Source organism: Carassius carassius, chromosome 20 (genome assembly GCF_963082965.1).
Source record: "Carassius carassius chromosome 20, fCarCar2.1, whole genome shotgun sequence".
NCBI classification, from domain to species: domain Eukaryota; kingdom Metazoa; phylum Chordata; class Actinopteri; order Cypriniformes; family Cyprinidae; genus Carassius; species Carassius carassius.
In genome coordinates, this window is record NC_081774.1 from 7,834,121 (window position 1) to 7,854,598 (window position 20,478).

General features: G+C 37.6%; 1 protein-coding gene across 3 annotated transcripts in view; it reads left to right on the top strand.

Annotated features, from left to right (window-relative positions):
• Positions 1 to 20,478, top strand: part of zgc:110158 (uncharacterized protein LOC553590 homolog) — a 66,613-nt gene extending 46,135 nt beyond the window's left edge. Inside the window, exons 6-18 of one of the 3 annotated variants that reach the window (XM_059501462.1) lie at positions 8,810 to 8,893; positions 10,523 to 10,582; positions 11,845 to 11,911; positions 11,997 to 12,064; positions 13,379 to 13,443; positions 13,566 to 13,611; positions 13,839 to 13,874; positions 14,591 to 14,645; positions 15,164 to 15,234; positions 17,153 to 17,231; positions 17,329 to 17,357; positions 17,734 to 17,835; positions 18,901 to 20,478. In XM_059501462.1, coding sequence (XP_059357445.1) covers positions 8,810 to 8,893; positions 10,523 to 10,582; positions 11,845 to 11,911; positions 11,997 to 12,064; positions 13,379 to 13,443; positions 13,566 to 13,611; positions 13,839 to 13,874; positions 14,591 to 14,645; positions 15,164 to 15,234; positions 17,153 to 17,231; positions 17,329 to 17,357; positions 17,734 to 17,835; positions 18,901 to 19,062 — 924 coding nt within the window. In that variant the 3' untranslated portion in view covers positions 19,063 to 20,478. Of the gene's footprint in view, positions 1 to 8,809; positions 8,894 to 10,522; positions 10,583 to 11,844; positions 11,912 to 11,996; positions 12,065 to 13,378; positions 13,444 to 13,565; positions 13,612 to 13,838; positions 13,875 to 14,590; positions 14,646 to 15,163; positions 15,235 to 17,152; positions 17,232 to 17,328; positions 17,358 to 17,733; positions 17,836 to 18,715 lie in introns of all 3 variants that reach the window. The other 2 variants (XM_059501460.1, XM_059501461.1) reach the window with 2 other exon arrangements.

Here is a 20,478-nt window from a genome sequence, read left to right on the forward strand (position 1 = left end):
ATCTGCTTGCAGCTTTCTTCATTCCATAATGCAGGCCGTGTTGTGTTCATGAAGGTGTTATACTTGTTAAATGCGATGTGGACATTTACAATTTTCTCTCTCTGATCAGTTTCTTTAGCCATTTTAAGTGGAAACGGATCGGTCTTCTTTTTCAGTAATGTCTATACAGCAACGTTGAAGTTAAACTAGATTTGATTTGTTCTGATGAAAATGCGAGTGATGCTCTCCTGTGGAAATATTGCTGCCGTTAAGCTATGGCGTTGCTCAGTTGCTAAGGAGTTCTCAGTGTTTTTAATGGTTGCTAGGTGGTTACTTGTTGGCACATGTCAAAATGAGTCTTTATGATATTCTGTTACATATGGTCCCTCCCTTCATTCTCATTTATCTGCCCGTTTCATTGTCCGCCAGATTAAAAGTACTTCTCAAGCCACTCTGTTTTCTTTTTTTTTTTTCTTTTTTTATGGGATTGGCTGATTTTGGCTCATACATCAATGGTGTATGGTGATTTATCTTATTGTTATGTTTAGTTTCCCTTTGCTGTCATCTTCTAACCTAAAGTTTATCTTTAAAAACACTAATAATCTTTAGCACATCTCAAAATGAATATTAATTTTCACACTGTACATTACAATGTTTTGTTGCTTAAAAAAACAAACTCTAGCATTTATTTATGCTTTTATTAAGACATGTTTTTATTTGTAGCTTATTTAACAAAATATTTTATATATTCGTATAGAATTTTTGTAGAATTTTAATATTAGCGATTTATGCTATCTGCCTTAAGATGAAAGTAATGAAAAACTTATTGGTGAAAGCCAGTATTTGAATATTGGTGCATGGCTAATTATTAGTGGCTCTCTAATCTTCAGTATGAGCACTTGTAATGGTGATATTAATTATAAAGTGCTCAGACGTCAGTTTTTCATCAAATTTCGTCTGCTTATCATGAGCATTTTTTTATTTCCAGTTCTGTGTGTTTACATGAAACCTCACAACCGCTTGCATACATGCACAGACACACGTAGCCTCATAATTAAACATGCTTGTACACATCCACAGCCCTTCCCATGATGCAGCGGTGGTGGAGTGTTTGCTCAGTGATGGACAGGTCTGGCATTTGGCAGTGTTAGTGATAAGGCAGAGCCGAGGGAAGAGACGCTGTCTGGAGTCTCCGCTGTATGGGAAGGGAATGGTTAGGAGAGAAATATAGGGGAAAGGTTTGAGGAGAAGGAGGGAGAGATGCGGAGGAGATCTTTTGGAGAAGCAGAGGAGTGCTATTTATATCAGCTCGGCGCTGAGGGAGAGAGAGAGAAGAGGTGTGAGGTGTTCTGGCGTGTTTGAGTGTGTGTGTGTGTGTGTGTGTGTGATTGCTGCACCTGAGATTAGTTTCTACCACATCATTGAGAGACCAGGACTGTGTGGGTTTTGGTTCATTCATCTTTTTAAGAGAGATGCACAATATAGAAATATTAGTTCATACTGCTGATACATTTTTAACCATATTTTTTTAGTTATGTACCATTTTTAAAGTAAAATGGTGTGTACAATGTAAATTTGAAGTCTAAAAGTTTTTAAAAATGCTTTCAAGCTTTTTTGATTTAATGAACATTCATTTCTAAATCTTTGTTTTCAAAGAAATGTATACTTTTACTAAGCAGGAATTAAATTCAGCTGAAGACATTTTATAATGTTAAAAACTATTTTAACATTTTTCAAATAAATGCTTTCAACTGGAAAAAAGCAGCTGTTTTTAACATTGATAAAAATAAATGTTTCTTGAGCACCAAATCAGCATATTAGAATGATTTCTGAAGGATCATGTGACATGAAATCTTTAGTAATTGTGGCTGAAAATTCAGCTTTGCCATCAGAGGGATAAATTACTAGAGCCCGACCGATATATTGGCCGGCGGATATTATCGGCCGATATAAGCTAATTGCATTTAAATCGGCATCGGCATTTATAACGGCCGATGAAACATGAGAAACAGAGTCTCATGCTTCACTCATGTTATGAGTGTTGCATAGTGTGCCCACCAGAGGGAGCTCTGCAGCTCCAGAGTTAACAACAGCGCCAGAAATTCACTACAGAAGAAAGCGAGCAGCCAAGCCACGGAGATGTAACTTACTGTTTTGATGGTGAGTCTGTCGTTCGTCATGTGAAATGATTGTAGATTTAGTTCATACCCTGTATATAAAAACTGTGTGGTAGTTCTAGCTAACGGTCCTATCATTATCACTTCTAAATATTCTGTAACATCACTTACAGCCGCTAATGCATTGCTATATTAGATTAGCCACTAAGCTAATACCATGTTTATCAGTGGAAGAGCGCGAACGTTAATAGGAGGTCAAACTATAACGTTAGCGTTTAACTTATTCTTATTCTATTGCGGTGTGTTTCCCACATAATGACCGCGTAATTGGGCCTTTCACACAGGACGCGGTATGCACGGCGCTTGCCGCTGGGTTCAGCATTGCCCTTCAGATACAACCAGTGTTGCCAGATTGGATGGACGATTTCCAGCCCAAACGCTCACACAAACCCGCTCACTCCAACAAAAAACCGCCCAAAACTTCAACTAACAAAATAATGTGATACAACATGTCAGTCAAAGGTGTTAAGAGCCATTTTAACTCCTTAAAACGAAATAATAAATAATAACATTAGATAAATTTCCCATGGATCAAATGGTGGCAAATACATTAAAGATAATTACCGAATATGATTAAAATAGGTTTTGCAAGCAGTCACCGTCAAAACATTTGATTGATTTACAATTGATTTACCGATACCCTCGAAAAAACATATGCATCATTTTCAATGTCAACAGTTAGAATTTAAATGCATAAGTGTCCAATATAAGTGATAGGAAAAAGCAACGTAATTAGGTATTTCACACTTGTTTATGCACACATATAACAGTCAAAACTGTGTTGTCATTCATTGATAAATACTGTATGAAAATTAACAACAACAATAATAATCGCCATCCGAATCCATGAGTTTATCATTGAGGTGGTATGTAAATTTATTTTCACAGCGGTCCACATGAGAAACAATACCGCCCTAATAGGGGCTTTAGTCTTTTGTTAAGTTCATATTGTAGAACATTACATTGCACAGTCAAAACTAAGAAGATATACCAATCTGTACTGTTTAAAAGATAAAAGACAAGATCGTTTAGATATAGATTAGATCTAAATAGATTATGTTATAAATTAAATAATTTAACTGTGCTCTATTTTAGGAGTTGCAGTAATATTAGAGTCTTGGTGTCATCTTTTCTCTCAACAGGTGTAATTAACGTTTTGAGTGTTAAAACACTCTCCCACTCTTTACCATGTAACATATATTTAGGCATTATGATCACTCATACAGTTCATACATTTAAAATTAGATCCGTTATTGCTCATGAATCATCACGTGTGTCTGTAGATCACTAGTGATTGGCTAAAAGTACGGCCGCGACGTCCACATCATCATCAGCACCTCTGCACTGCAGTTTATAACAACGTGATGACTGTTCGGGTGCAGTATATGAACACTTGAGCTTGTTTGTAAGCCAATTAGCCTATACAATTTATATTTTTGAAAACCGCCAAACTGACCCCAAACCAGCCCAAATTTTGTCCACCCGCCCAAGACAATTTTTACCCGCACAATCAAATTCAAAACCGCCCAATTGGGCGGAAAGCCGCCCAATCTGGCAACACTGGATACAACGCGATTTGCGCTGCGCTGTGCTATGGCGTAGGCGGAGTTTTAAAAACGTTTAGCGGGTGCTCTTTCATAGTCTGTTGTTCCTCCTTTCGGTCACAGCCAACATGTATCTGTCCCGTTGTAAGAAGCGAGCGATAGCGCTAGTCCTGCTGATGAGAATTAAGAGAGAAGCAAGGAAGAAGAGGCTACCGTCAGGTCCAGAGAACAATTTGGTGAATTCAGGCTGGTTACGTTACTCTAACGCTAATATAGCTTCCTTTTTAGCAGGCCCCTTAAATGCTTGCTATTAACTTGCAAATATAGTGTAGTTACAGTAACTACAGTAGGTGCGTCAGAAATGATTAAACCAGAGGGGACATGTAAATAAATGTGAGCTGAACAAGCGCTTTTTTTTAAACATATTTTTTCAAAGCAGCTTTACAGACATAACAGGAAAATGTTGAAATAATATTGTTAAATGTAAGTAGGTAATACCCATTGCTTGACAAATAAAAAAAAAATATATATTTCTAATTTTTGCCTATGTAGGAGATCCCAGTTTATTATTATTATAATTCTAATGATGACATGAGTAATGATACATGGTGATATTATTGATACACATGCTTATTCTTTATGTCTCTATCTGCCTACAGATGGCTGAAAAAGGTGAATGCTGTAGCAGCAAAGTGTGGGACTACTTCTGCAAATACTTTAACTTTAGTATTATAATTTATTTACAGTACACACACAGACTGTTAAAACCAGCTTCAACTGGAAGAAAGTAAAAGTGTTAAATGTTTAAAACCAGACTGTTTTTTGATCATTAAAAAATATATACTTTTGATGTGCAATTGTTTAGTCATTGAGACTGTAATCTAAGGCTTTTTTTTAACATAATCCATTCTGGAAAATGGTTTATACAGCCCACATACATAGAACAGGCAGATATTTTGCTATTGAATGTTGTGTAAGTGCAGTTTATAGGAAATGGGTCTAATATCCAGATTATTTTTAAAATCAAAATATCGGCTTATAAATCGGCTCTTTTCGAGTTAATATCGGCATCGGCCCCCAAAAATCCATATCGGTCGGGCTCTAATTACATTTTAAAATATAATTAGAATAAAAAATGTATATTAATATGAAGAAATTGCTTTTTTACTGTTTCAAAAACATTAAACTCTTTCTACTGTAGATTTTTAGCTCCAGATTTTACATATGAAATATGTAAAAATGTATCTAAAGAACAAGTTGTGGTATCGTCTGCTTCCAACATCTTTCGAATCACACCAGTCAGGATAATAGAAAAATGCAGATATTTGCCAATATGGTCAACAAACCCCTGCTTTTACTGTATTTGAAGTCACATGTAGTGGAAGTGAATGGGTGTTAGTGAAGGACCAAGATTATTTAGCAGAGAAGGGCAGACGGCAAGCAGCAGAGTGAGCGCTACCACTGCTGTGTGTGATGAGGTGTAATGAACAGTCATGACCTCAGTGCTACTGTGAGTTAAAGAGGCCTTGAGCATCCCTAGACCCTGTAATCCTTCCCTCGACCCACTCTGAGCCAGGGAAAACACACTCTCTCTCTCTTTCTCATACACACACACACACACACACACATGCTCAGGTATTCCTGTTGTTTCGGCGCATGGTTTCTGGGACAGTCAGTAAAGCAGCTCTCATGCCAGACCCCGCAGTGATCCTCTCTCACAGGGAGGTCAGAGACAGGTCATGGCTAAATCTGAAACAAAAATCTCCCAAAAACCAGCTCAAAAAGTCTTTACCTAATCTGTAAGTGTTTATCGGTGCACATAATTCATGCATGTGTTTAAACAGGCTGCTGGTATCACTAAATATTGTCCCATGCAATTAAATCAACCTAGCAATTGTTAAGGGGTTAGTCCACCCCAAAATTAAAAAAAAAATTAAAATAAATATTTACTCACCCTCATGTCATTCCAAACCTGTAAGACTTACTTTTCTTCTGCAGAACAGAAGTTTCCATTCCTGTGGACTTTCATAAAAGATATTTTGAAGAATGTTGCAAACCAAACAGTTTAAAGTCCCATTGACATCTATAAGAATATATTTTGAAGAATATTGCTAATCAAACCATTTATCTTCCCATTGACTTCTATACAAAGATATTTTGAACAATGGTAACCAAACAATTTTGGTTCCTATTGACTTTAAGAAGATATTTTGAAGAATGCTTGTTACCAACAGTTTTCTCTTCCCATTGACTTCTACAAGAAGATATTTTGAACATTGTTGGTAACCAACCATTTCTGTTCCCATTTACTTCTATAAGTAGATATTGTGAAGACGTTTGATAACCAAACAGTTTCAGTTCACATTGACTTTAAAAAGAGACTTTGAAGAATGTTGGTAACCAAACAGTTTCAAGTCCTATTGACTTCTATAAGAATATATTTTGAAAAATGTTGATAACCAACATTGACTTTGTTAGGAAGATATTTGAAAGAATGTTGCTAGCAAAAACATTTTCAAGTCTCATTGACATCTATAAGAAGATATTCTGAAGAATGTTGATGACCAAACAATTTCAGTTCTCAATTGACTTTTATACAAAGATTTTTTAAGATAAGATATTTTTAAGAACATTGATGACCAAACAATTTTGGTTCCCATTGACTTCTATAAGAAGATAATTTGAGGAATGTTGGTAATTAACATTTTCTCTTCCCATTAACTTCTATAAGTAGATATTGTAAATAATTTTGGTAACCAAACGGTTTCAGTACGCATTGACCTTAAGAAGATACTTTGAAGATAAGAATACATTTTGCAGAATGTTGGTAACCAAATAGTTTCAGGTTCCCAGTGACCTCCATTGTGTGGACAAAAATGAAAAAGGAAGTCAATGGGACCCGAAGAAGTTTAGTTACCAACATTCCTCAAAATATCTTCTTTTGTATTCTGCAAAAGAAAGTAAGGCGTAAAAATTGGTATCAACATGAAGATAAGTAAATGATGACAGAATTTTCATTTTTGGATGGATTATTCCTTTTAATTCTTTAGCATATTTTGTGCCCTTTGGCCACTTTTATTCATACAGACAGTGGAGAAAAAATACATCTGTACTGAAAAAAGTGGCCAGCTGCATTTGTGTATCAGAGGATCTTTACTAACTGCTACAGGCCACTTGTCAGACTCTGACTGTGCTGTATCTCTTTCAGTTGTGTTATTTTTGTTGGCGTGGGTGGGTCAGTGTTGCACCCTGGGCAGATGTGTTGTTCTGCAGCTGCGGTCTGTGTGGCAGTTCTCATCATCAGCGAGGAGATTTCCGGTCGTGCTGGATGGATGGTTTCCTCAGCTGCTCTGAAACCAGCAGGAGGGCTTGTCTGAGGCCGGTGTTCTGGCCAAAGGTCAAGAGGCGTTAATAAGTGCGGGTCAGAGCCACATACACCGACTCGACAGGGGCGGTGAAAAAACTTCTGAAACAGCCTCTTCTGCTGTCTCCCTCACTAGATTTTTTTCTTCTTTTGTTTAATCACTGAACTTCAGAGACGATCAATATGTTTAGCATAGAAATGTATGCATGTGTTTACTGTATAGTCAAACAGTGAAGACGTTCACAATTAAATATTGTTGCACTTCTGTTGCTTTGTTAACACTGCCTCCGAGTGGTCAAGAAGAACTATTGCAGCTGTCTTGCGGCGGTCATTCAGTGTGTATGAATACTGTCAAACTAACTGCCCCTTTAGGATCTGAGAATGGAGATTGAAGGGCTCTCTATTGATAGCCATGCCAGTAAGTGGCAGGTTATTATCTTCTCAAAGGTGTTGAAAGTGATTTTTATATATCGCTGTTTTGAGATCTTTCCCCAATGAGGCAGGACTGCAGTGTGACCATGATTAGATGAACACTTCTGTAGGGACACTAATATAGATGCACAGGACCCATAATGCTGTATGTTTCGCATTCAAGCTTGTTGTGCAGGGAGGGAGAGGAGCAAAGATCCTTTGTTGTTTGTTAGTTATTAGTCATATAGTCTCATGTTCCTTACAGAACCATTTAGGACTTGAGCTCAACGGCCTGTTGATCATTAATGAACACTAATGGAAGCTCTGTGCACTAGTTATATGGAGTAAAGGGTTTAATGGGTTTAATGTGACACATTTCATGGAAATATTTCTGCAGCACGTAATGTACACGATCAGCGATGCCTTCTAAACTAATTTGTCTTGTTTTGAAGAAAATGTGTGTGGCGTTTGCTCACGCAAAACTTGTCATCATAGTACAAGGGCGTTTTCTAAAATGGTATGAGTGGGTGCATTTTTTGGTTTTTCTTTATTAAAACTTGTGTACATTTTTTTTTGTAAACCTAATGCAGTCTTTTATTTGATTGAGTGGTATTGTTCAATATTGAATTTTGCATTCTCATTCTCCTTAATTTTATATTTTTACACATTTTTATCTAATAAATAAATACCTTAAATGTAACCTCTAGCAAGTCTCAAAATGAATATTAATTTTTTCATATTTACATTATAATGTGATTCTTAAATTCTTAAATGTTTTTGCATTTTATATTTTTAGTGAATTTATTTTTTAATTCAATTTTTATTGTTATATTTTACTTTATGCTATACAAAATATTTTTTTAGCATCTATATTAAAACATTTAGAATAAAATATATCAGAAAATAATTATCTAGTTATCAGTGTTTAGAAATTAGTACATCCATATTTGTAGTGGTTATGATTTTCTGTTATGATTGTTCAATGTCCCTCGGTGCTGTTGAGCTTGTATGGTTGGTATTATAACTTTTTTAGCCTAAAATATGAATTTGCAGACTCACTTTTTAATCTTAAACACTGAAGTTAATCTGTGGAATTTTGCCATGGTTTGTCGAGAACTTTCTGCTTGCATTAACGGTTGTTTGATTCTCATAAAACTATTCCATTATTCATTGAACTCTACACACTAGCTTTGGATTTCCTCAGCAGTATTCAGTACCTAGCGAATGAGAGTGAGTGAGTTTGTGTCGTGTGTGTTTGTGCAAGGGCTTCGGCAGCAGCAGGCCTCCCTGGAAGGCCGTCTGTGCATCTCTCATCTCCCTCTTCTCTCTTAAAGGGGCCTCCCGGCTCGCAGCCGTCACCACACGCACAGCCTCCCCCACACAATACCAGCAACCCCATGATGGGACCACACGGCCAGGTAAGACACACAGCAACCCTCACACACACATACACAGCGTGTCCTTGCTCGCACACTCCGTATACATACAGTCACACTTGCACACATGAGGGCAAGAAGAATGGAGTGAATGACATGGTTATTTATAATTCCTCTTTCTTTACACAGACATATAGAAACAGATCCCTAGAACTAGTTGCAGAGTTTTACTTGACCATCCTATGGGCTTTAGTCAGGAATGATTCCATATTTAGAGGGATATTTCAGTCAAAAATTAAAGTTTTGTAACATTATTGCCTTTACTGTTATTAATAATTATTAATATACATTCATGTCTTTACTCTCACCCTTTTTTGTGCTTGAAAGCTTGGTTCCCCATTCATTTAAATTGTATGGAAAGGAGCAGCCAGCACCGTATTCAGAATATCTCCTTTTGTGAAGCACAGAAAAAGAAAGTCATAGAGGTTTGTAATGTTAATGATGATGAAAGAAAAATAATTTATATATATACAATTTAAGAACTGAAAGCACGGCTGTCAGGAATAAAAGTACAATTCAATAGGTTGTACCCTTGTGTCTCTCATTTAGCCAAATCTGGAAAACATATGGTTGTGAAAATTACATTAAGACTGATGGCCTTGTGTTCTTTGGGCGTACGCCCTAAGGTCCATCCCTCCTTTGTCTTCTCTTTCTTTTTTCTTTCTTCCTCCCTCTGTTTCTCTATCCTGGGAGTGTGAAGTATCCTGTATACGTCGACTCCCTGCGAACAGGATAAATAATTCAGTCTCCTCCTTGTTCTTGGAGATGGCCCTCACCCCACCCCCCATCAATAGCACACACAGCCACACAGCGCCCTCACAAACACACACTGACTGTGCAGAAACCAAAACGATGTGCGTTCACAAAACACAGTGAAACCTACACATATCAACTCGCAAAGGCACTTCCGCTTCCTTTCTCCAGGAAAAAGCACACATTCTGCATATTAGAGTGCTATGGTTGTACAACATCTTCCTACAATGGTAAAAACACTGCAGTTAGCTGTAAAAACACATGGACACACACACACACACACACCCATATGGTCTATCCCTCATCCGTTCATTGCCAACATGTTGCAACAGAGCCCTAAAAGTTGGCGAAAGTCTCTCGGGGAGCTTCCCACAGGCCTTGACCACAGAAGTGGCATCGGGTTTCGTATCTAGACGCGCAGCCACACGGCTTTAATGGTTTGTATGTCAGGACGCAGGCACGGTACTGCCCTCGTTTGGGATGTTGTGGTCACTTTCCTTCCTGACCAGACTTTCACTTGAGAAGCGTCTAAGTGCAGCCGCTCGAGGTCTGACTTTCCTGATGCTCTCCTGTGTGTTCGCCGAAACACCACAAGAGTAGTGTATGTGTGTGCACGTTTAAAAGGCGGAATGGGAGCAGTCTGTGTTGACGGACAGAAAGGAGAGATGTCAAATGTATATATTTGATCTCGTCTTGCGTTGGCTTCTGCTCTCCGTGCATCTGTCTGTCCATTCCATCTGCTATAGCCTGGCCTGCTGCACTCATTCATTCTGGTCTTTACAATGCTCTCGCTTTCTTCTTAAATTGGGAAACATGTTGCTAATGAAGTCTTTTTTTCTCTTCTTCTTCTTCTTTTAGCCTTTTATGTCTCCACGGTACCCTGGTGGACCCCGGCCATCTCTTCGCATGCCAAATCAGGTAGAGGGAACATCATCACACTGTCGTGTTGAAATTGCATACAAATAGTTCTTCCATTTTTACACACTCTTAATGGGATAGTATACACCCCAAAATTAAAATTTTGTCATCATTTGCTCACATTTTTGTTTCAAACTTGTATGAGTTTCTTTCTTATATTGAACGTAAAAGAAGATATTTTGCATTCCCCATTGACTTCTATAGTATTACTTTCTATTTCATTCTGCTATGGATGTTAACGATAGTTTTTTCTTCAAATTTCTTTAAAATATCTTGTCTTTTCAACATTAGAAAGAAACTTACACAGGTTTGGAACGACATGAGGGTGAGTAAATGTTGACAAAATTAAAATTTTTGGGTGAACTATTTGTTTGAAGGGATACTCCACCCCAAAATGAAAATTTTGTCATTAATCACCTAATGACAATATTTTCATTTAGGGGTTGAGTATCTCTTTAAGGGTCACCGAAATCAAGAAAAACCTGGAGATATCAGGATATTTTAATAAAGGTCATGGAATTTAATTTCTGATAAATTTTTGTTGTTGTTGTTGTTATGCATGGCTCTAAAATATTTTATTTGCCAGAAATTGAAATTTGTGAGCATTATCTAGCATGAAATAAAACTAAAACAATTATTATTTTTGTTAACTGAAAATAACACTGAAATGAATATAAGATATAAATAGATGAAAAGATTAACTGAAAATTAGAAATGTTGGCAAATAATCTGGCAACTAAATTAAATTTAAAAGTTGAAGAACTAAAATAGAAATCATAAAGCTGCATACATAGGCATGCGACTGACGTTCATAAATGCCTATGATGCCTCAAAATGCTAATCTAAAATAATTTTATTTGCAAATCATGTGTTGTATGTGTGTAAACAGATTTTCTTTTGCATTCTATTTACATTAATTTTATTCATTATAAATGTAAATCATTTCTGACTGTTACATCAAAGCCAGCTTGTGATATTTCTGGTCTCTGGTGTTCTAATATAAAGTCCTTGTTATCACCAAAGTAATATAGCAATACTTGATATTATGTGTAAAGATTTTCAAGGCATGTTGTGTAAAAGGTTATGGAATTAATATTTTCATACCAATGGACTTCCACTGAAAAAAAAGGACAAAAGGAATTTGTTCCATTGCTCCGTTTGTTTCCATTTGTTCCTCACCTCCATTGTAAACAGGATGCGCATTTTCAATAAAACACATCCCATGTATTTCGCTGACCTTCCTTTATTTATGTCCTCCTCAGCCTCCTGTAGGAGTTCCAGGATCACAACCGCTCCTGCCAAACAGTTTGGACCCAACCAGACCACAAGGTAACATCTCGGTCCAAAACTTCATAACAAATGATGAATGACGCAGTATCGGCTGTGTAATAACTCTTATCTAATATTTTTATAGGACATCCTAATATGGGCGGTCCGATGAGAATGAATCCTCCCAGGGGGATGGGTGGCATGGGCCCTCAGGTAGACACATATTCTTGCCCGTTTTCTACTTGTTTATCCTCTGGTAGTCGCCCCAAGTAAAGTGTCACAGGACTGGAACCCTGTTACTCCTCTTTAGTCACCTGTGCTGAGAGCAGAGTTGTCCTTGCTTCTCTATCTCTCTCTCTCTGTCTTTCTCGTTCTTGGCAAGCGAGGTGCAGCACAAATCGGCAGCTGGTGCAGCATCTGTTCGACAAATTGGGTAGATCGCAGAACAAAAGCTTGGGTTAGAAAGAAGCAGCCTCAGGCCTGAAAGCCTCTGTCACACTTTGCCCTAAACCCACAGGCAGCCAGACAGGTGGGCCGCCGTCTGCCTGAGCAGAACTTCGTTAGCATAGTATCAACAGCATCCCAACCTGTTTGGTTGGATCCCCACCGCTGCGGACAACAGTGAATGAAGGGCAGGGATTCCTGCAGTGTGTAGTTGCTGCATTTTCAGCCCCACAGCAGAACAAAAAAAATCTTCTTTTTTTTTCAAAGTGTGAACTTGAAGGAATAATTCACCCCAAAATGAAAATTCTGTCATCATTTACTCACCCTCATGTCGTTCCAAACCTGTGTAAGTGTCTTTCTTATGTTGAACACAAAATAAGATATTTTGAAGAAATTAAAAAACAAACAAACAGTTGTTGGTCCCCATCGACTTCCTGAGTAGGGAAAGAAATAATATGGAAGTCAATGGGAACCGCCAACTGTTTGATAACCAGCATTTTTCAAAATATCTTCTTTTATGTTCAACATAAGAAAGCAACTCATACAGGTTTGGAACGACATGAGGGTGAGTAAAAGAATTGTAATTTTTGGGTGTACTATCCTTTCAATAGCACAAAATAATGCCAAGACAACACGTCTTTTCAGTTCAATGTGCAATTATTTATTTGTTTATTTTAATACATATATTATTATTTATTTATACATTTATATACATAATAATACATATGTATATAATATGTTAAATATATATACATATAATAGTTTTCATATATATATAGTGTGTGTGTGTGTTTGTGCGTTTTAATAATTTTAATAAATATACTTGGATATAATGATAACATATACCATTATAATTTTTTGAAAAGGTTTTGTTCATTTTAATAAAAAAATATATATATTTACATTTATTTGTTGTAATACATATATTAGTAAATAATATAATTCTTATAAATGCAATTATAATTATATCTAATTAAGTAATTAATTTATTTATAAACACAGTGATAAAGGTTTATACTGGATTACAGATTTGAATGGTCCCATTAAAAACAATTGTTGAAATGTTTGTGTTGTCTGTTATAGAACTATGGTGGTATGAGGCCTCCTCCCAATTCTCTAGGTGGTCCAGGCATGCCCGGAATGAACATGTGAGTCCTTCAACATGAAAACACTCCCTTTCCCCATGTATTTAATCCTGTTAAATCATGTTTGGTAACTTCTGTCTCTTTTCTGTATTTCTATCTTTTCTGGCTCTTCCTTCACCTCATAGGGGTCCTGGAGGACGTGGCCCGTGGCCAAACCCGAATGCTAACTCGGTACGTTCACACACACACTGTTGTCTGCATGTAGCTTTGTGGCTGCAGACAAAAACCTGACATGCGTTATTGCTACACTGACCATATAAACTTATGATACAGTTGCACCATGATACAGAAATGGTTTCAGATTATATATGAAAGATTATCATATTCATAGTATTATTAAGTGGTGTAGTTTAACTGTCATCCAAGTAAATGTATTATTCTTTTGTTTGGGTCGACAGATAGCATACTCCTCCTCGTCTCCAGGCAACTACGTGGTGAGTACCAAACTTTAGTTTGCTTTCTGCAGTATATATTAATTGTCTTAATATAAAAACAGAAACAGTTTCAAAGCCATCTGCATAATATTTCATCAACTTGCCCTAAAACTACTTTCATTTTTGATGATGGGTCATGCAGTGTATTGGTTAATGTTAACAAATAGCTATTTCAGCATTATTTTATGCTACTCTTAAAGGAAATGAAGCCTTTCCAAAATATTGACTGTAGTTTAACACTGTAATGTCATTTTGTTCATGGATCAGAGGTTATGGTAACATGCTCTCAAGGGTGGACTTGACTTTCAACATCAGTGTCCCAATCAAAAACCTCCTCAAAAGTGTGTGCCAGGCATGTTTTTTTTTAGCTTTTTGCCTCGTCGTCTTTAACTCAGAGTAAAACTGCAAAATGTAGTCTTTCCTTTTAGAAACTAAAAGCATAACTAAGCAGATATTAAAGTTTCTAAATGTATTGATTTTACTTGGATAAATGTAAATGTACTTGAGCAATTACTATCCTGCTTAGTTTTGCCGCTAGCATTGCCTCTCTTAAAAGTAAAATATCTGCACATTAGTCAAAGCAGCTTAATGGCTCCCCTGAGCCTGGTGTGTCTTTGTTTAAAAACTGCTCCTCTGGTAGTTCTTTGATAGTACGGCAGGTACTCTTAGACACTGAGAAGCTAAGCACAGGTTTGTGTGCGTGTTTCCTCCCTCAGGGTCCTCCAGGAGGAGGCGGTCCACCAGGAACTCCCATAATGCCAAGCCCAGGAGGTACGGTAGATCTGTTCTGTCACTTTCCCTTTTGCGTAGCATTCACACACTCGCTCTCACCTCGCCTCTATAATCGGCACAGCCGGAAACAGTTCGTGTCTCTCCAGGAAAGAAATATGCTCAGCACTTCACAAACACCCTATTTAACACCCTCCTCCCTCCTTCCCTACCCAGCAGCCAATATCACTGCAAGGTTACCTGCATTTCCTCTGGCAGGAAAATAAAACATGTGATCAGCTCCACCCCTCCCACTTTGTTAATGTAATTCCAGTCGGCGTGCATGTGTTTGTGATTATAGGTGTGAGAGATGTCTCCCTCTCTCTTGCTCACACAAGCCATACATCATTAAAGAAACACATCCATTATGGTGATTAATCTCGTTCAGCCATGTTCTGTATTGATCCAGTGTGCTGATAAAGCATTGGTCATCCATATATGCTTGGAAGCGACTCTGGTCTCTTGTTTTGGTGAAGTTGTACTGGTCTTAGAAGCAAACTTTCTGCTCTCTTCTCATCTAGACTCTACAAACTCCAGTGAAAATATCTACACAATGATGAACCCTATTGGACCAGGAGGAAACAGACCCAATGTATGTATTACCCCCATCTAGATATACATTTACTAGAGCAGTTATACTACCATTCAAAAGTTTAGGGTCGGTAAGATTTTTTTTTTTATATTTTAAAACTGTTGCTAATTTGGTGCTCAAGAAACATTTCTTGTTAATCTCAATGGTTGGTTGTTAGTTGTGGTGATTCATTTATTTCTGTGGAAACATCATTCATTGATTAATACAAAATAACAGCATTTTGTGTCAAATGTAAACCTTATGTAACATTACATTTGCCTTTACCTTCCATTTTGATCATTTCAACGCATCCCTTTTAAATAAAAGCATCCATCTCTTTAAAAAAAAAAAAATTATATTACTGACTCCAGATATTTGAACATTAGTGTAAGGGTGCTTTCACACCTGCCTCATTTAGTTCGGTTGAATCGTACAAGAGTTCGTTTCCCCATTTGGTGCGGTTAGTTTGGGCAGGTGTTAAAGCAGCAATCGCACTCGGGTGTGCACCAAAAGCGGACCAAACAAGCGTACCGAGACCTGCTTGAAGAGGTGGTCTCAGTACGCTTTCAAACGAACTCTGGAGCGGTTCGTTTGTGGTGAGAACGTGATCCGACCTCAAACCGACCCAACTGCAAAAAGTACTGATCATTTTTGGACTAAACCAGCTGCCGTAGTCAGCTGCGTTGTGCATTATGGGATGAGGAAGTGTTTGTTGACAGTTTGCACTTTAGCATGGCAGCTCATGGACAAACTTGGAGTAGTGAGGAGGTGCGGAGCCTCATAGAAATTTGGTCTGAAGACCATGAGCATGTCAGAGTTAAGAACAATTAATGCACGCCTCCGCTTGAAGTTACGAGCGATGCCCGCTCGCAGTTTGCAGTGCATTAAACCGTTGTTTTCAAGCCGCATCCGTTCTTCATTATAGAAATGTATTGTTTGCATATTGTGGTGTATACAAACAATGTACTAGATTATGGCCAGGGACAAAACCAGCCCGCGCAGTCGTCTCTCCATAGTTGTGTTGTCTCCATGTTGTTTACTGGCTTTCTCTCTTATGTTGGAATATTCCCACATGTAAATTCTGACCAATCGAAAAGCAGTTTAGGATATACATCATGGCCAATGAGCGATGTGGATGTTGTCATGTGACTGCATTTTGGTTCTTTTCAACTGGTTCGGACCAAAGCAATCAGTGTGAAAAGGAACCAAAAAAGCTGAAAAATGCTACAATGTATAATTGTTTGCCCTTGGTTCGGACCAAATGAACCGAACTAGAGAAGTGAAAGCACCCTAAATATCTCCACTTAATGATCTTTTTTTATATATATATTTGTGATGTATTTCCAAAACCACATCTACACTTTTTGATTCCTAAACATACTATATTTGAATATTTTACAGCTCTTTGGAATACTTGATTTTTATTCTCATTTAGCAGCTACATATTTTTGCATCATGATTCCTAAACTGTAGAATTGATGATTACCTTCATACTGTAGCTATGCTAGTTTCTTGTGTGCTAGTGCTCATATCACTCAATGGCTACTTTCTTCTTACATAATACTACTGTTTGAACTCAAATCAATATTTAATGTCCATTTATTTATTTATTTGCTTTAGTAATGTAATAAGCTTTATAATGTACAGTCATTCAGTCATTATCGCAAAATAAACCTCTTCAGTGTGATTAAAGACCTGTCTGGATTTATTTGTAATAATAATCGCCTTCCTGTACATTACGCTTTGTTTATAATAATCCTAAATGTCATATTATGATCATTGTTTTCATAAAAATGCAGACATGCTTTTAGTGAAATCAAAGGGGACATGCTCATCCTATTCAAATGAATGTTTATATCTTAGAAGAAGTCTTATGTTACTCAGGGCACTGGATGTGGGATGGTTGGTTGAATTGGGCTTGTTTCTCTGTGTTTCTCAGTTCCCCATGGGTCCCGGTCCTGATGGGCCAATGGGCGGCATGGGTGGCATGGAACCCCATCATATGAACGGATCGTTAGGTAAGCTTAAAGACTGCACTGTTATTCAAAATAATACAGATATCTCAAAAGGTGTTTATTTCATAATATTAATATATACTTTATTTATTTATTTCAGGCTCTGGTGACATGGATGGGCTGCCAAAGGTAAAGAAGGTTTTTAGGGCCGTGTTGCATTAGTGCAGTCATATCTGATTATAATGTCTAATGCCTATAACACACTCTCACATGTCCATTATTTGAACATTTTGGTAGGAGTAAAATTTACAACAAGATGCATTTACACGTGTCCAGATTCGTCTATAATGCAGCCCAGACCAACTCCTGAAGTGGTTTGAGTGAATGGATTTATATCTGTCTCCAATGCATTTGGAGGGCTTTTACACCTGGTCTTTTCACGATCGAAGAGCTATCCGACAAAATGCATGAGGTGACCAGGTGTAAACAGCCCCTTAGATTGTGAATTGTGTTTTTTTTTCTATGCTGTTTTCACATCTCAACCTGAACTGTTCTTTTGCTTCAGAACTCCCCCAACAACATGGCAGGGATGAACAACCAACCGGGCACACCGCGGGATGATGGAGAAATGGGAGGAAACTTCCTTAACCCATTCCAAAGTGAAAGTGTGAGTAGATTTTGACCCAAACCCAGAGACCTGCCACTTTCCTCACCTGCCAGTCATATACAGTACGGTCCAAAAGTTTGGAGTCAGTCAAGATTAAAAAAAAAAAAAAGTTAAATTAGTACTTTTATTCAGCAAATATATTTCTCAAAATTAACAGTTAAAACATAGTTAGAATTTTTTTTCTCCACAGCATCACAACAGTTTTTAACATTTTGAATGTCCACCAAATCTGCATATTAGAATGGTTTCTAAAGGATCACATGACACTACTCATGAAGACTGGAGTAATTGCTATTTGAAAGTCAGATTTGCCATTACAGGAATTAATTACATTTTAAAATACATAAAATATAGAAGTTATTTTAAATTGCTACAATACTTCAAAATATTCATATTTGTATTGTTTTATTGTAAGATCAAATAAACACAGCCTTGGTGAGCAGGACAAAGAACAAGAAACATAGAATCAAAGAATCAAAGACATTTTAAAATCTTACCGACCCCAAACTTTTGACCATTAGTGTAGCTCCGCCCAGCAGGCACTCAGAAGGCCACACCCACTGACCATGATACTTACAGAACAGAATATCAAAAAAAAAAAAAATAATAATAATAATTAAAATGATTTGATTTGTAAGTGTTATTGATTCAGTCCAGGAGTGAGTGCTGGTAATGGCTTTTGTTATAAAAGACCAGCAGTTTCCTGGACAGACACTTTCCAAGTTTTCTGTCCTTTGGTTACTGCTTTGTCGACAAAATCATGCATTTTCTTGCTGTATTTTGGGACGGTGATGACATAACCATCTTGTATTTGCTCTGTGTAGAGTTCTCACGATCTCACCGCCGCTATATATCCCCCCTCTCCTTTGTCTCTTTCCAGTATTCACCCAACATGACGATGAGTGTGTGATTTCTTCTTGTTTTGTTTTATTTGGGCTTTTATTTTTGGTTTTGTTTTCAAACCCCCTACGACCGCCCCATTCCTTTTTTAAAATCCCATCCCCTCTTCACATCGATCAACCCCTGGCACCCTCTGCCCACGGAACTCTGGCTTTTTCTGCACAGCCTTCTGGGATGCCCCATGAGAACAGGACTCACATGAAAGTGGCCCATCCCAGCCTGTGCAAAATGGCCACCGGCAACAGGAAACAGTCCCAGAGCCACAGGAAGAGCTTGTTGACTGACTCTCCCTGCCTCCCGGACTTCCTCTCTGGTTCTGGACACTAACAGGGTTGAACACACACAGGAAGGCAGGTGTGTGTTTGAGAAGACACACACTTCACCGGGCTACTTTATGAACACACTCCACTTTTTGATTCTTTTTTTTTTTTATCTTGAATGGATGCAGTCGTTTTTACAGTAGAAAATATCTGCACCTTTTTCCTCCATTTCATTGTGTGAATGCAAGAGGAAACTCTTTACGATGGATTCGGCAGTGAACTTTTTCATTATTCTGTGTATGTATTGTATTATTCTCAATTGTTGATTTTATTTTTATTAATATTGTAATGATGGTTACTGCTTAGGTTTTAATCTTTTTTTGAAAGGGGCACATTGTATTTAAACCACAAATTCGGCAGAAAAAGCACACCTCCATAATGCACAATAACGGTGTCATGACTTTTGCAGGAAGTCTACACTACGTTTTGTGTTTGCTGTGAAATCTTACCTCCCGCAGATTAAAAAGGTAGCCGTACCTTTTCTTCTACGTCTCTAGTACACATCTATATACAGGAAATGTAGTATAATTGTCCCTGTTGAGTGAACGTCTGAGGCCATGAGGCTCGAGGCCCAAACCAGCAGCGACTTAAACCTCCTCAGACCAACTTGTGCATCCAACAACACTTTTTGGAGTCTCAATCCATCTGTAGAGAGGAAGTGATGTCAGAGCCAGAGCCGGAAACATCCGGTTATACAACTAAACTTGACTCAAACACATGACAGATGTCTGCTCACCGTGATTCACAACTTATTTATTTGTTGTTTTCGTTTATGAATTGATTTATCGTGCACACGTCTCGCATGCGACCCGTCAGGACTTATGTACACATGTAAATATGCCAGTCTAAGATACCTCCTGAAGATTTATATCATTCTGTCCCTCACCAGAGACCCACATGCTTTCCTTCTGCATGATTCTGAACAGGGTTTCTCTAGTCACGTGACATTACAGATGAGGATCCTGTTGGCTCGGTGCTCATCATGCTGGAGATTTTTTCGGGTGCATGAATAGAGCCCTCCTCCTCAAACAAATTTTAAGTATGTGTTCTGTATTATGTCTCATCATCTTCAAAACCGTGAGATGTCAGGCACATCCAAGGCTTATTTTTCTGAGCTTCTGAGATGAGGGGATAGTAATAGGACTTCCAGGGACTACTGAATGAGGGATACATGAACTAAATGTGCTCACCACCTGTCTTTTTCATAATATTAACATGCATTTTTTCATTTTGTCGTTTTGCATTTTCTATCTGTCTTTTAAAGGGATAGTCCATCCAAAAAAGAAAATTCTAGCATTTACTTGCATTTTTCTCGTTCCAAAACTGTGGCTTTCTAACTAAAGAGTTTTGATTTGCCATTGACTTGCATTGTAATTTTTGTCTATATAATGAAAGTCAATGGGACATTTTTGGTTACCAACAT